Here is a 12959-nt window from a genome sequence, read left to right on the forward strand (position 1 = left end):
CGTTATGTTATGTTAACGTTACGTTTCGCTTGCGTACAGCACGTTCACACTGCTCCGTAAAAGCTCCGTTGAAAACATGCAACGACCAATAGCAAATCACCTGTATTGTCCGAGATTAGCCAACAGCAAGCGAGCTAGCCAGGCAACACTGACAGACATGGCGGCCAGCGAGCGTACGGTCGACTGTCGTATGGTCTGTAGCAGTGACATGTCTCCCTCGAACTGCGAAAGTCCAGATATGCTGCATGCGCTGTTTGTTCAATGCATCGAGAGCTACGTTGCTCAATCCGGTAGCGACACGGACTGGGCATTGATAGCGCGAGCCACCGCTGCGATGATTCTGCGGTCTCGACGAAGGCGCCACTGTCGAGAGTGGATACGGTTCCTTCTTCGATCGAGGGAAACGTTTGGCGAGTTCCATCACCTCGTTCGAGATATGCGTCTGGACAACGGGAGCGACTTCTTCCAGTACTTCAGGATGACGCGGCAAAGGTGTGTGTGTGTTCCTCCCTAGGAATCGCTTGTAAAACGAAGCCAGCCGCGCACACAGGAGCTCACTGCTATTTTTGTGCAGGTTCGACCAGCTACTTGCTCTGGTTGGGCCCCAACTACAACGAGAGGCAACTCCTTGGAGGAAGCCGATCTCCCCAGCGGAGCGGCTATCGCTAACAATCCGGTAAGCCAGGACACCTTATAGGAAGTACATACTTTGATTACATTCGGGGGATTCCGAACGTACTACCGCGAATATGAGTTGCAACAGTCAATTTTGCTTTTTGCTATTCGTGCGGATGTAGTAAACCTTATTATCTCTTGATCTGCGAAAAAGTTAGAAGAATGGTACCTGAACTTTGTATTGCAGGTCTAATATGGATCAAAACTTCTCCAGAAACGGACAGAGATATGTACGCGAAAGCATGAAGGGCTGTTGTAGCTCATATTTTCCGTGATACTGAATTGCTGACGAGGTTGTTGGTTGTTTTGTTTGCGTGGCAGACGCCCTCCCCCTTCCTCCCCCAATATTGAAACATCGGTTGTAGAGATTTGATAATTGAAACTTAACGCATGTGCACTTTCATCCCTGAACATTTCGTCAACATAATAGACCTGTTTCTGTGCTGAAGTATGCATTAGGCGGGATGCTCCACCTGTATCTCACTTTGTCACAACACCACAGCAGTCTTGTGTTGCACCATGCTGAAGCGAGGAGGGGCCTCACTTGTAGAGTTTATTTTTGTTATGTTTTTCTGATTTTCACCTTGGCACAATTCTTTACCCGCTTCAAGCGCCGTTCGCACTCTTGCGACTGAGTAAGACCGAGAGAGACCAGGCCAGTTTTTAAGCCTCTTGCGATTTTTTAGGACCGGGTGCGCTGCAGCGGAGCTGGTCCTAAGAGATTGCAAGAGGCTTAAAAACCGGTCTGGCCTCTCTCAGTCTCACTTGGTCGCAAGAGTGTGAACGGCGCTTCAGTCTCCTTGAAGGTTACTCAATGGTCTTCCTCACCAAACTAGTTCAATCAAGACAGAAAGGTAGACGAAGCGAATAACAGGAATTTATAAATGAACTTTCTGTAAACTAATTTTCTTATTTAAAATCGCCTAGGAGGTAGGTGAGAAGATGGCACGACCATTACTCTCTGTGATTTTGTCTTCTTTTATATGCTAGACTACTGCTATACTCCGTTTCACTTTATGTTGTACCGCAGCGAAGGCTAGAAGCTCGAGCTCATAGTGTTGGCAGCTGCCCTTAATGCACGAGAGCTTGTGCTGCCGAGGTGCGCCATAGAGCAAGGAGCTCGCGCTTGTAGCCTTTCCTGCGGTACAACACAAGGTGAAACAGAGTATAGCAACTACTGGCATAGTTTTCCAGTCCACTTGTATGCAATTGGAGGCTTATTGAAACTTACCGCTGTAAGGTTGACTTGTTAGGCCACCTCCTTGTTTACATGTGCTTATGGTGGCTCTCAATTTCAATGTTTCAGGTACCTGGCGCACGGATCCTCGCAGAGAATCTGCGCATCCTGTTACAGGATTGGACGTTCAACGACCTCCCTCATTATTGGGGAAACCTGTCGGGCGCTACATAGAGTGCTGGACCCACTGTACAGAACTGTAAGCACAGCACTTAACTGTGTCACCAGTGCATGAGGCATGTGCAACACAGCCCTTATTGTGTATGCTCCGAAAGGCAAGCAAAACATGGCTCGTGTCTATACTCTATCTCAGTAGTTCCGTGCAGCAGTGTGGAATTTATGGATTTCCCCAGCCAATGAGGATGGCCAACACCCCTAACGTGTTCTTCCATGCGTCATCTCCTTGTAGTCTGCTCGCACCAGCTCGTAGCAACCGAATGCACGACGAAGCCGCGAGGCTATCTGCTCAAAACGTCATGCTACTTCCTCCATCCCCGTCATTTCGTACGCCCCTCTTCGCACGAGTTTTTGTGCTCGTTTACCAACGCTGGGCAAACGCTCCAGTTGTGCCGCCGCAAAACAGGCAAGTTTCGCCTGCTTCACCTGGCGAGATGAGCCTGCTCTGGCCATGGCTCCAGCGAACGCAGGAGGCCTTTGATGTGCACGAGCAATTTCACAGTGATACGGTGTCACTAATACCAGAGGTGAAATGAAACTCAGCACCTTTCCAGCAAAAGAAACCGGGAGGGCAAAGCTGTATACGAAGAATGAGAACGGGGTTGACATACTGGCACGCATGTGGGTCAGCCGGAACAGCGCGCTTCGTTTGCCTGCGTCACATCACAAACGGAACAATGTAACCCTTTAAAAGGGTGAAAAGGTAGGTTAAAATGCTGGTTACTAAATGCTAACAGTCCCTCCGAACATCACTTTTGACAACGACCCGAACACCTGTGAGGCTAGTTTGTGACGGCATATACGTTTTTCGTTACATTCGTGCTATTGTGTGTCTCCCTACGGAAGCGACAGATGCCCTCGACCAATTAGGATGGCGAATGCTTCCTACAAGGTGTCCCTCAGCGCCTTGTCGTCTCTTCCAGGTGCCCGCAGCCAGAGTGTTAGAAGTAGCGATGAAACAACGCTTTAAAAAATAGGGTTTTGCTGAGCCGTGACTGCTTTGCATGCCCGGTTTTGCTCTATATTTCTACGTCTGCTGTTTTCTGAGCTGCTGATGTTGACTCCAATGGTGGTTGTTCCAAAGAAACACATGCTTTGGAGAGGTAGTCTTGTCGTAGCTGCCACAATCTGCACACAATTGACCTTTTTCAGAGTTCATTGAGGCGACCGTGGCGCACCCTCGTGGAGATAATTCAAAACGTTTGCGGGCTCAGTCCGTCCTCCCGTCACCACGTTCGCTTCCTAGACGCGATCGTTTTGGTGCGTTCGTTGTGGAGTTTTTCTCGCTGTTTTCGGGCTGTCGTTCTCTACAAATGGCTGATGACGATCCCGGAGGATAGAGTAAAGCAACCGTCTTTGACACTGCGGACTTTATCCGTCTGTACGCTTTTCAAGACGGATAGATTGCCGATGCTGCATCGGTACCGGTCGTCAACACAGCGTGCGTTGATCGGTACTTCGCAAAGGACTGCAGGCAACTCCGAAAACGATGGGCATTCAAAGAAGAAGCCTACGTCAAGGAGGTCATGGTGAATAACTTTGATGTCGACCACACCGTTCACCATGTAAGGAGCACGTGTGCACTGTCTATGAAGCCGGGACATTACAGGCAACTGATGTCGCTTTCCAAGAGCGCCGGTATTGTTCAAGCGTACTGCGACTGCGTTGCAGTGTGAGTTTATTTCTTCGGTAAAACCCGTGGCGATGTAATAATGTGTCTTAAGGATTACAAGATGTGTCAATATTTGTAAGGCGTGAGCCCCATAGTCGCTATCCTTTCGGCAGATTTGTATCAAGATCCGTGTGTGCCTGTCCTTTGATCATATTTTATGCGTGACGCGATAAGTTATCTAAAAAAACAAAACAAAAAACAAGATTTGTAGTCTTCGTCTTTTTTGTGGTACTTCAGCACGCAACTAAAAAGGGCCAAGCTATGTCATCGATCTACTTATCGAACTAGGTGACGTGTTGATATAAAATTCTGTAGTAGGACATTTTTTTATTCAATATTTTATTGAGTTTCAAGCGTAAATATATACTTTGCAGCTTGAGCGGAACATGCCAGCACATAGCTGGCCTGCTTTTTACACTATGCGACAGTGTAAAGATCTCTTTTCCGTAACAACGGCTTGGCGACCCGCCTCTTCGCTGCCCTGCTGTACCGTGCAAGCAAACTCGGTGCGGAGGCAGGTGTCGGCTTCTATGTAAACAAGGAGGGAGCGAAGTCTGGGTGATTCTGGTCTCGTGAAGATACCCCTGCGTCGTAAAAATCAGGAACAAAAACCCTTGCTATGAATGTCTAGCCTGCACGGAGTATGACGGGTATATCCTGAGTTCAAACAAATATGAATAAACTAACCTCTAATGAAGTGGACGCTGCAAACACGCGTGTTCGCAGATGGCTGCCAAGGCGTCCCGTCGGAGTTCTGGCGTCGCAGCGCTTGAATCCATTTTTCTCTCTTCTTGAGGTGCGCGGTAACTTTCGGGAATCTAAAAATGCTCACGTTCGGCGTGTTTTTCTTGCTGTTTGTACATCCAACAGCCGAGCAGCGGTAAGGCATCGCGACTGTGCCGGACAGACGCGCCTAGCAATGCGAGCGAAGCCAGGCAGCGTACGGGGAGAGCCCGCAAAGATGGCGCCTTTCCCTTTCCTACTCTCTCCTCAAGTTCGGGCATGCGCACAAAATTCTCCGAAAAAGGTCAATTGTACGTCGACTGCTTAATCAACTCGAAAATGTGAGTTTATGCTGGGCCGCCACTGCTTTCCATGCCAGATTTTGCTTGATATTTCTGCGTCTGCTATTTCCTGAGCTGCTGATGTTGACCGTGATAGCTGCTGTTCTAAAAAACACGTGCTTTGGTGGGGTAGTCTTGTCGTAGCTGCCACAATCTACACACAATTGTATGTCTACTGCTTAATCAGCTCGAAAACATGAGTTTATGCGGGGCCGCGACTGCTTTGCATGCCAGATTTTGCTTCATATTTCTGCGTCTGCTGTTTCCTGAGCTGCTGATGTTGAATCCAATAGTGGTTGTTCCAAAGAAACACATGCTTTGGTGAGGTAGTCTTGTCGTAGCTGCCACAATTGTACGTCGACTGCTTAATCAGCTTGAAAATATGAGTTTATGCTTCACATATCTCGAAACATTTCATCAGCACCTACTTTTCCGCAGCATTTCGGCGGCTGCTTTTAGCTCTGACACGGCCTCGTCCCAGGCTAGGGTAGGTTAACTTTTGCGTTAGATCGACCTTTGCAATCCACATAGCAAAATAAGCCTCTTGTCAACATAGTCGCGGAAGACACTTGGTGGTGGAAGCAAGTGCGGACGTGACAATATAAGCAGAATCGCAATATTTGGAAAAACCACAGCAAGGGCTGTGCTGCCATTTCGGATGTTGCGAGTTTCGTGAATTGCTTTTCTAACTGTATTGTGTTCTGTAACCACAAACACCTAGCCTTGAATTCTCTATTGAAACAGCGTTCTTGTTTTCTTGGTGTCCGGTCCAGTGCCTTGAGTGTGGTTTTCATGTGGCGGTCGAACTGACCACAACTCATAAGTACATTATTGTTCTAGCCTCCCAACATGGCCCAGTGGGAGCGGATGGCAGGCAACTTCGCAAGGCTGTGGAATTTCCCCAACTGTGTCGGAGCTGTGGATGGGAAACACGTGACCATCCAAGCCCTCCCTGGCGCAGGCTCCGACACATACAACTACAAGGGATTCCACAGCATCGTCCTCCTTGCAAGTTGTGATGCTACATACAAGTTTACACTTGTGGATGTCGGCCAGCCAGGTCGTTTCAGCGACGGGGGCATTTTTCGGGGCTCCGAAATGGGGCAGTCCTTAATGACTGGAGGCCTTGACCTTCCCCCCCCTGCACACCTCCCTGGAACACGCACTAAGCTGCCCTACGTGTTTGTGGCTGATGAGGCGTTCCCCCTGCTCCCAAACCTCATGCGCCCTTATCCAAGGAAAGACCTCACGGTGGTGCCAAAGGTGTTCAACTATAGGCTCTCACGTGCACGGAGGGTTATAGAGAACACCTTTGGCATCTTGGTTGCAAGATGGCGCATCTTCAGGCAGCCGATCCAGGCCTCAGAGGAGAATCTGGAAGCGATTGTCTGGGCATGCGTCAGCTTGCACAACTACCTGAGGACGTGTGACGAGAGTGAGCAAGGGGAACGCCGCTACTGCCCTGCTGGCTATGCCGACCAAGAAGGTGTGCTTGGGAATGTGGTGCTTGGCCAGTGGAGGGCCGAGGTGAACGATGGCGGTGCCCTTGTAGACGTGGGCCGCACAAGCTCAAACATGTACAATGACGATGCCAAGAAGGTGAGGCAGACATACGCTCGGTACTTCTGCTGCCCCGCTGGCGAAGTTACATGGCAGTACAAAAATGTTTACAAAGGCTTGACACCAGCTGTCCAAGCACCCAGTTGTCCCTAAGGCCACTCACTGCATATGCAAAGGTTATTTCCGGGAAATTGCCCTGTTGGCATCGTCACCAATTATTTATCACAATGTACAGTCGCTCTAGTTGTACCTTTGGTCCTGGGGACCTTTTCACCCGCTGCCATATCCCATCTTGGGATGACGTCCCATCACGTCCCATCTTGGGACGACGTGACATGGCCGCCATAAAATGAATGAAGTTTCTTGCTCGACTATCTGTAGCTGTTCGTGCCGAGCAAATGTAGTGCATTCATGTTTTTTTGTGCGTTTGGCACATTTTTTTTTATTATTTCAGAAACTATTGTCCAGTGTTTAATACGCCATCACTTACATGTAAAATATTCAGAAATATTTTTAATGAAGTTATAATGCACTTTCAACCTTGGTGCACTGGATGTGTTTTATGGAGCAAAGATGAGTGCCAGCAATTTTTTCGTTGAGCAGGAAAATTAACGCAGGAGAAGCACGACTGTTTAGTCGTCATCCGGTCATGGAAATGCGATCCACAGAGAAATACATATTTTATATTAGTTTTAATGACGCGCAGTGTCATGGTTAGACTACTCGTTTTCTGTTTATCTTACTTACCTCGTATACACATGAAAGGTCAGTGAAATAACAGCGTTGGAAGTCCCTGAAACAGTCAGTTATTTTTGGTTGTCTTGGGGAACTCGCGAAGAAAACCAGACGGAATTTGTTAGTCGCCTTTGACCAGGTGCTTTAAATATTCTTTCAGGTTATTGCTTTCTCCAGAGGATTGTTTTTAAGCGTACTTTCAAATATCTTACCATGAAATTTTCGTTTTAACTTGTCTCTGAATTACGTGTGACATGTCCGAGGTGACAAAAATGCTTTGTGGGTTTTCAAGCATATTGGCACTATGTGACTTCAAAAAATCCAAAGTAATGAGGAATTTTTCGTGTGGCCTTGAGTGAACAGAAAGCGCTCCACCCAGTCTGGTTGTCCCAAGTAGGAATACACACCAACAGGAGCTTGCTACAGGTGTCAGTTCGATGCTCGGGTTGGTTGGCTGAAGCTGTTTTTTCCCCATGCCTTGCCAGAAATGTGTTTTTCTTTTTTCGGTGACCCCATTTTATTTGCTGTGTAGCATTTTGTTGGAATAGTTGCAAGTGTTGTCAGTTTCTCTGCATTCTGTATCGAGCATTACCATTAATATGTTTGACCTCATAAATGATTTCACAGCCTTGAGTTCGAGGCAGTATTGCTTTCTGCTGCCAGAGGTGCCCAAAAATTGATGAAGCAAGCACGAAGTAGCCGAGATTTCAGTCAAAGTGCTGACCAAACCTATACGGAACACAGGCGACAATTGTAATGCAGGAAAAGTATAATGTGTGATCACACTGGGGCATATTTATGAAAACTGAAGGTACATGGCGACATTATGGGACATAAAAACAAATGCTTTGGTGCAAGCTTCAAGCAATGCATGGTCGTAGAACGAAAGAACAAAATATAGCAAGAATATGCCTGTAGGCATTGCTTTTTTTTTTTTTTGTTTTTTTTGTTTAGTGAGTGCTGGCATGCACTGATGTACTATAGCAGCCAGCATACTGGTCACTATAGTACATTATAGCATCTCGGATAGTCTATATTATTCATTATTACTTTGCTGGCATGCGACATAGTTTTCAATGGGATCATTCATTTTTTTCAGTTTGTGTATGACAAATTATGTAGAGAAATGTGTTAATTAAATGACACAGAACTATCCCAAAATAGTTTCTTTATTTGGTAAGTACTAGCTGTGAGTACTTTGTATTGGGAAGCAAGGAAAGAAGTACATATGTAGTCTGTAGTCAGTAAGAGGGTAAAAACCGAGTGGGAGAGGAGGGGGTAGGCGAAAGCTTGGGGTGGAGAGGAAAAACCTCAGCTCCAACCTCCCGTCTGGTTCCTCCTCTCCCACTCATACTCCGTTCTCGACCTGTCAATGACAATAGATTATCACACTTAAAGTAAATAGGAACAAAATAAACATATTGCACTTGGTTGGCAGGTCTCAATATAAACAAAAACACAATATAAAGTTTCAATGCACCCAGCAAAGTAGGAAGCCATTAAGCAACAAGAGTGGAAACTAAAAGGGTAACAAATATTGCAAGAGGCCTTTTACCCGGCATGAAATCATTGGGCAAGGTTTGTTGTTTTCAATCTAAATATGGTTCTAAATTCAAGGTACTATTTAGGTTTCTTTTATCTACAGAGGCAATATCTGCTTATTTATTCTTGGAGAGTATATACATGAAAGCTTACCCGTTATTTTTTTTCCTTTCTGAGCTGTATGCTTTTTTATTCAAACAGACCACCGGCTACAAACAGGCATACAATGGGAACCGTAGCCGTGTTACTCGAACAGGAACCGTAGCCGTGTTACTGGAACAAACAGGAACACCACATAAATGTGGTGTTCCTGTTTGTAATCAAATTTATTAAAACTTCTATACTCAAATGGCCCTCCCGAAAATAAAGTGGCAACTTGACAAGGTTGAGGTTAGTTTGGCAAACAAGTATATACAGTCACATCTCATTAGTATGGACCCTGTTATTATAAACGCTCTGCAATTTTGAAAAAAAATTTTACAGAGGGATTTGCTGTTATGTAATTGTGCCCCGTTAATATAGAAACCCACAGTCCGAACTATGGACCACTTTTTTGGGGAATGAATTGGGAATATACATGCATTCTTGTCTCTTTAATATGAATGAAAGTTTTCTAAAATAGGTCAACACAAACAATGTGAACCCTAGAGGTCACAGTCTGTACACAAATGTTTGTGGCCTGTCTTGAGATAAGACCTGCCTACCTAAAGATGGTAACGTTTCCAGCCTTAATGTGCCCTTTGCCCCCCCCGATTGTTGTTTGAGGTCAAGGACGGCATGTGATAAATCCCATTCATTTGTCAGATGCACTCTTAGTGCATAAAAAGCAAGGTTGCACGGTTTTGTGGTCAGTTAGGAAGTGGGAAAGACAATATCTGGTGGGAAGCAAAATGGTCAGAGGCCATGGCAAGTGTGAAATGTAAGCAAACAAAGCTGTTAGCTCAGCTCAGAAAAAGAGATATACAAATTCAAAACTGAAAAGACTTCAGGACATGTGCAATATGTTAAAGACCCACCCCCTCATAAAAAAAAAAAAAAAGCTTGGCTTTACTTTTGCAAGATTGACTGTGCACGCTTTCTCGGCAGAAAAGTGGGCCGAAAAGTAACATTGAAAACTTACATCCCATAAATTTGTGGTTAAATATACCATGCTTTTTTACAGCGGAGCTGTTAAGGGCTAGGTTCCCCAGGATCGTGTCCGGTATGTCGACACAAACCTGCCTGGACAGCTACCGCCATCTATAACCAATGGCGGCAAGCACACAACCAGAATGATTTCCGCCGTCGATCGTAGATGGCGGCAACCTTTCCAGCTGTAATAGAAGAATGGATAGTTGGGCGCGTTGGTAGGAATTCATCATAGGAAACAGCGCGAAAAACGGACGACGACGAAGAAGAATCACACAGTGTATCGAGCACAGCTCCGCTGGTCTTCCTTTTTCACGAGAGTGGAAAGGCTGAACGATCTTGTCTACGCTCGTTATCTAATAATTGCATGCGTTCTATACTCGTTTTCACCTCAAGAAAAAAAGGACGTTTTACGCATTGTTCATACGCCGGGCGTAGTAGTTCTTACAAGATTTGGTTGTCGGAGGAAGAAGCGATGCTTTTGGCGCTTGAAACGTATACATCTTGATAAAGTTACATATATCTAATCTAAAATGCACCTACATATATATTAATTCTCCTCATAAAAGGAAAAAGTAGTGATGCTCCGCGAGGAGCCAAACTTTTTTTACTTCGGTTCTTGAGGTGAAAACGGGTATAGACTGCGATTTGTTATTACGGATGATTTTTTCAGGGAATGGAGGTGTCCATATTAATGAGCCATGACTGTATAGGCAAACCTTGTCAAAAATATCATTTTCTACTCTAATCTAAAGACATAAGGCCTTTTTCTACTAGATTTCTTTTTTCAAATTCGTGGAACACCTTCAGTACTTTCTCCTTGCAAAGGCACCTCAGATGTGGTGGAAGGGCCGCCAGCTCGTTGGCAAAATGAAACCCCAGTGCCATTTCTGGGGTTAAGGCATCAATGTGTGGCCTTTTACATGTGTTGGCCATTTGCCTCGTAGATTCACTAAGAACCTTGCCCAGCGCTGCATCCTCCCGGGCACGACGCTCCGAGGCGGTAATCTTGCGGCCTGGCTTCCTTGAAGGCGGGTGTGGAGGCACTGCGGGCAAGACCGTAGCCTGCATCGGTGCTGCCACTGGGGCCACCTGGGGTGGTGACACCGGAGGAGTCGGGTCCAGCTGAGATGGGCTGGGCAGCTGGCCATCCCCCTCCAGCGTCAGCAACACCTGGCAGGTGCCCGTTGGCTGCAGGCTACGATCGAGGGAGTTCTACAAAGAAAATGGGCACATTCCTGCACTGCACTTAAAACAGGTTGCTTCAAGACAATGCACTTACGTCGTCCAGGTTGGCTTCACAACTTTCCTCTGCCATGTCTTCGGTGGCACCTCCCCCACATGGCGTGTAGACCCCCATGAGGAGATCTGCATGTTGAAACACAATGTAAATGTTGAACATGAGTGAGCACAAAATTCATGAAACCACTCACACACCAATGCCTAAATGTACTTTGATTTCTAAATTGAGAGTAACAGACTTTGTTAAAAGTCAATGTTGCCAACTATTTCACATACCCCTTGGTGTCTCCAATACCCCTGTGGCAGGGCCAGCGCTGCCAACCATCTTGCGGGCCTTGGTTCTAGTAGAAAACAGCATATTGAATGAACACAAAGAAATCATATTTATAGTTGTCAATAAAACCTTGTAGAGAACAAACAGTACCCTCTGCGACGTATCTGGCCTGCTAAAAATTGAAGGTACGGGAAGAGGTCCCAGCTGGGCCGCTGCACCTCATCTCGCCCAGCACCACTGCGGCCACAGCTGGTTCTTGACTCCCGCCCGTACCTTTCTCTAATCTTCTGCCACATGTGAAGGCACTCGGCAGGATCCATTTCTGTAATAGAAGGCCAAACTGTAGTCATTTCCAAATTTTCAGCATCCCCCACAATGGAGACTTCCATTCAACATGCGAAATTTCAGTTGATGTGGCCACCATTTCAGTTGGTATGGTACAACCTTTAGTAACAGCTGCTCCAGTTGCATACCAATGCTTAAAAACTTGTTAGTACAACTTGAAAAAGAAATATTTTGATTTTGTTTTTTACTAACTAATCTCAAATAAAGCTTTCTGCCACGTTTCACCCCAAAACCAAACATATTTTCAAGCGTGAGGGTGACAGCTTGCTACGCTTGCACTGCACGATGGGATGTACGACAAAACGTAGAACTTTCATAATTCTTTGTAGCGATAAAGTGCAGGCGAGCTGGTGAGGAATTCAGCCGCTTTTAAAATTTTGTTGTCTTCGTCCGTTTTTATTTTTTTTTATTTTTTACTATTTGAGGGTCTTCCAGTATGTCCATAAATTGTTGCAACTTCTGGCGCCAGTATTTTCTGGCTGACCGTAGTTGCGAGCGCACGCTAGTCGGACTGTGATTTTTGTTAACACTCGGGCCGTGCGAAAATCGGGCGATATAGTTCGTTCCCGCTCTTGAACCGCACCGCAGAATACACCCAATACACCTTCGAGACGAATTTTAGCTTCCCGTACGCGCCTTCACGCATGTGCAATGTTTGTCCTGTCCGTCCTCTTTGTCTAACTCTTTCGTATTTTTGGAACAGAAGAATGCGACGAAACTTACTCAGAGAGGCCCCGATAGCTTTCCAAGAGTTTTCTTTCATACTTGGCAGCCGGTACTCCGGCCTTCGGGCGTCCCAGAGCCATGGGTACTTTTCTACCTCGGCAATGAGGGCTTGGTGAATCGACAGGAGACCACCTTGCGCTGCCATTTTGAAAAGCGACTGGTCCCGCGCTCAGCGCGCATGCGCAGGGGCTTCGCTTCCTCCAGTCCCGATTGGTTGAACGTAAGCGGTCGCAAGAAAAGTTGAGCGGAGCCCAACTCCTTCTGTTACGTTACGACGGGCGCTGCGTCGCTGGTTGCCATAGTAACGGGCGCTCGTAAGTCGTCGTAAGGAATTCGTAACGTAACGTAACGTAAGAAAACGCAAGAAATTGTCCAGTGTGAACGGGCCTTTATCTGTAGTCATCAAAAACACCAAATCATTCATTTTTAAAGAAATGTAGTGGACGTGAAGTGGCTCACGGCGTCCTAAAAAGCCTAATTTGGACGCGAATCGTGTTACCGCAATCTTTTTGGCCACCGCACCTCGCCCCTTCTACAGTGGCGTTGTCGCAGCGATGCGCATGATTTGTCGCTTTGGCTTCA

At 46.4% G+C, this 12959-nt stretch overlaps 2 protein-coding genes across 2 annotated transcripts; one reads left to right on the plus strand and one right to left on the minus strand.

Moving 5' to 3' along the window:
* Nucleotides 1–357: 357 nt before the first annotated feature.
* On the plus strand, nt 358–6772 carry LOC115308380 (putative nuclease HARBI1). Its single transcript, XM_040207360.3, has 4 exons — nt 358–492; nt 575–676; nt 1982–2111; nt 5666–6772. Exons 1-4 carry the CDS (start codon nt 437–439, stop codon nt 6536–6538), a joined length of 1161 nt encoding a protein of 386 aa, XP_040063294.3. The 5' UTR covers nt 358–436; the 3' UTR covers nt 6539–6772.
* Nucleotides 6773–10317: 3545 nt separating this feature from the next.
* Nucleotides 10318–12042, minus strand: LOC115308379. The gene is made up of 4 exons (XM_029966258.4): nt 11457–12042; nt 11309–11373; nt 11073–11158; nt 10318–11005 (listed from the first exon to the last, which is right to left on the minus strand). Exons 1-4 carry the CDS (start codon nt 11693–11695, stop codon nt 10535–10537), a joined length of 861 nt encoding a protein of 286 aa, XP_029822118.1. The 5' UTR covers nt 11696–12042; the 3' UTR covers nt 10318–10534.
* Nucleotides 12043–12959: the final 917 nt, after the last annotated feature.

The sequence above is a fragment of the Ixodes scapularis genome, unplaced genomic scaffold, assembly GCF_016920785.2.
Source record: "Ixodes scapularis isolate PalLabHiFi unplaced genomic scaffold, ASM1692078v2 PGA_scaffold13__105_contigs__length_92229423, whole genome shotgun sequence".
NCBI classification, from domain to species: Eukaryota; Metazoa; Arthropoda; class Arachnida; order Ixodida; family Ixodidae; genus Ixodes; species Ixodes scapularis.

Coding starts and splice junctions, on each gene's coding strand:
- LOC115308379 (XM_029966258.4), bottom strand. CDS start 11,695: ATGGAAGTCTCCATTGTGGGGGATGCTGAAAATTTGGAAATGACTACA. Junction 11,374..11,456: donor GGCCAGATACGTCGCAGAGG/GTACTGTTTGTT, acceptor GTTTTCTACTAG/AACCAAGGCCCGCAAGATGG. Junction 11,159..11,308: donor GGTATTGGAGACACCAAGGG/GTATGTGAAATA, acceptor TTCAACATGCAG/ATCTCCTCATGGGGGTCTAC.
- LOC115308380 (XM_040207360.3), top strand. CDS start 437: ATGCGTCTGGACAACGGGAGCGACTTCTTCCAGTACTTCAGGATGACG. Junction 493..574: donor TTCAGGATGACGCGGCAAAG/GTGTGTGTGTGT, acceptor ATTTTTGTGCAG/GTTCGACCAGCTACTTGCTC. Junction 677..1,981: donor CGGCTATCGCTAACAATCCG/GTAAGCCAGGAC, acceptor TCAATGTTTCAG/GTACCTGGCGCACGGATCCT.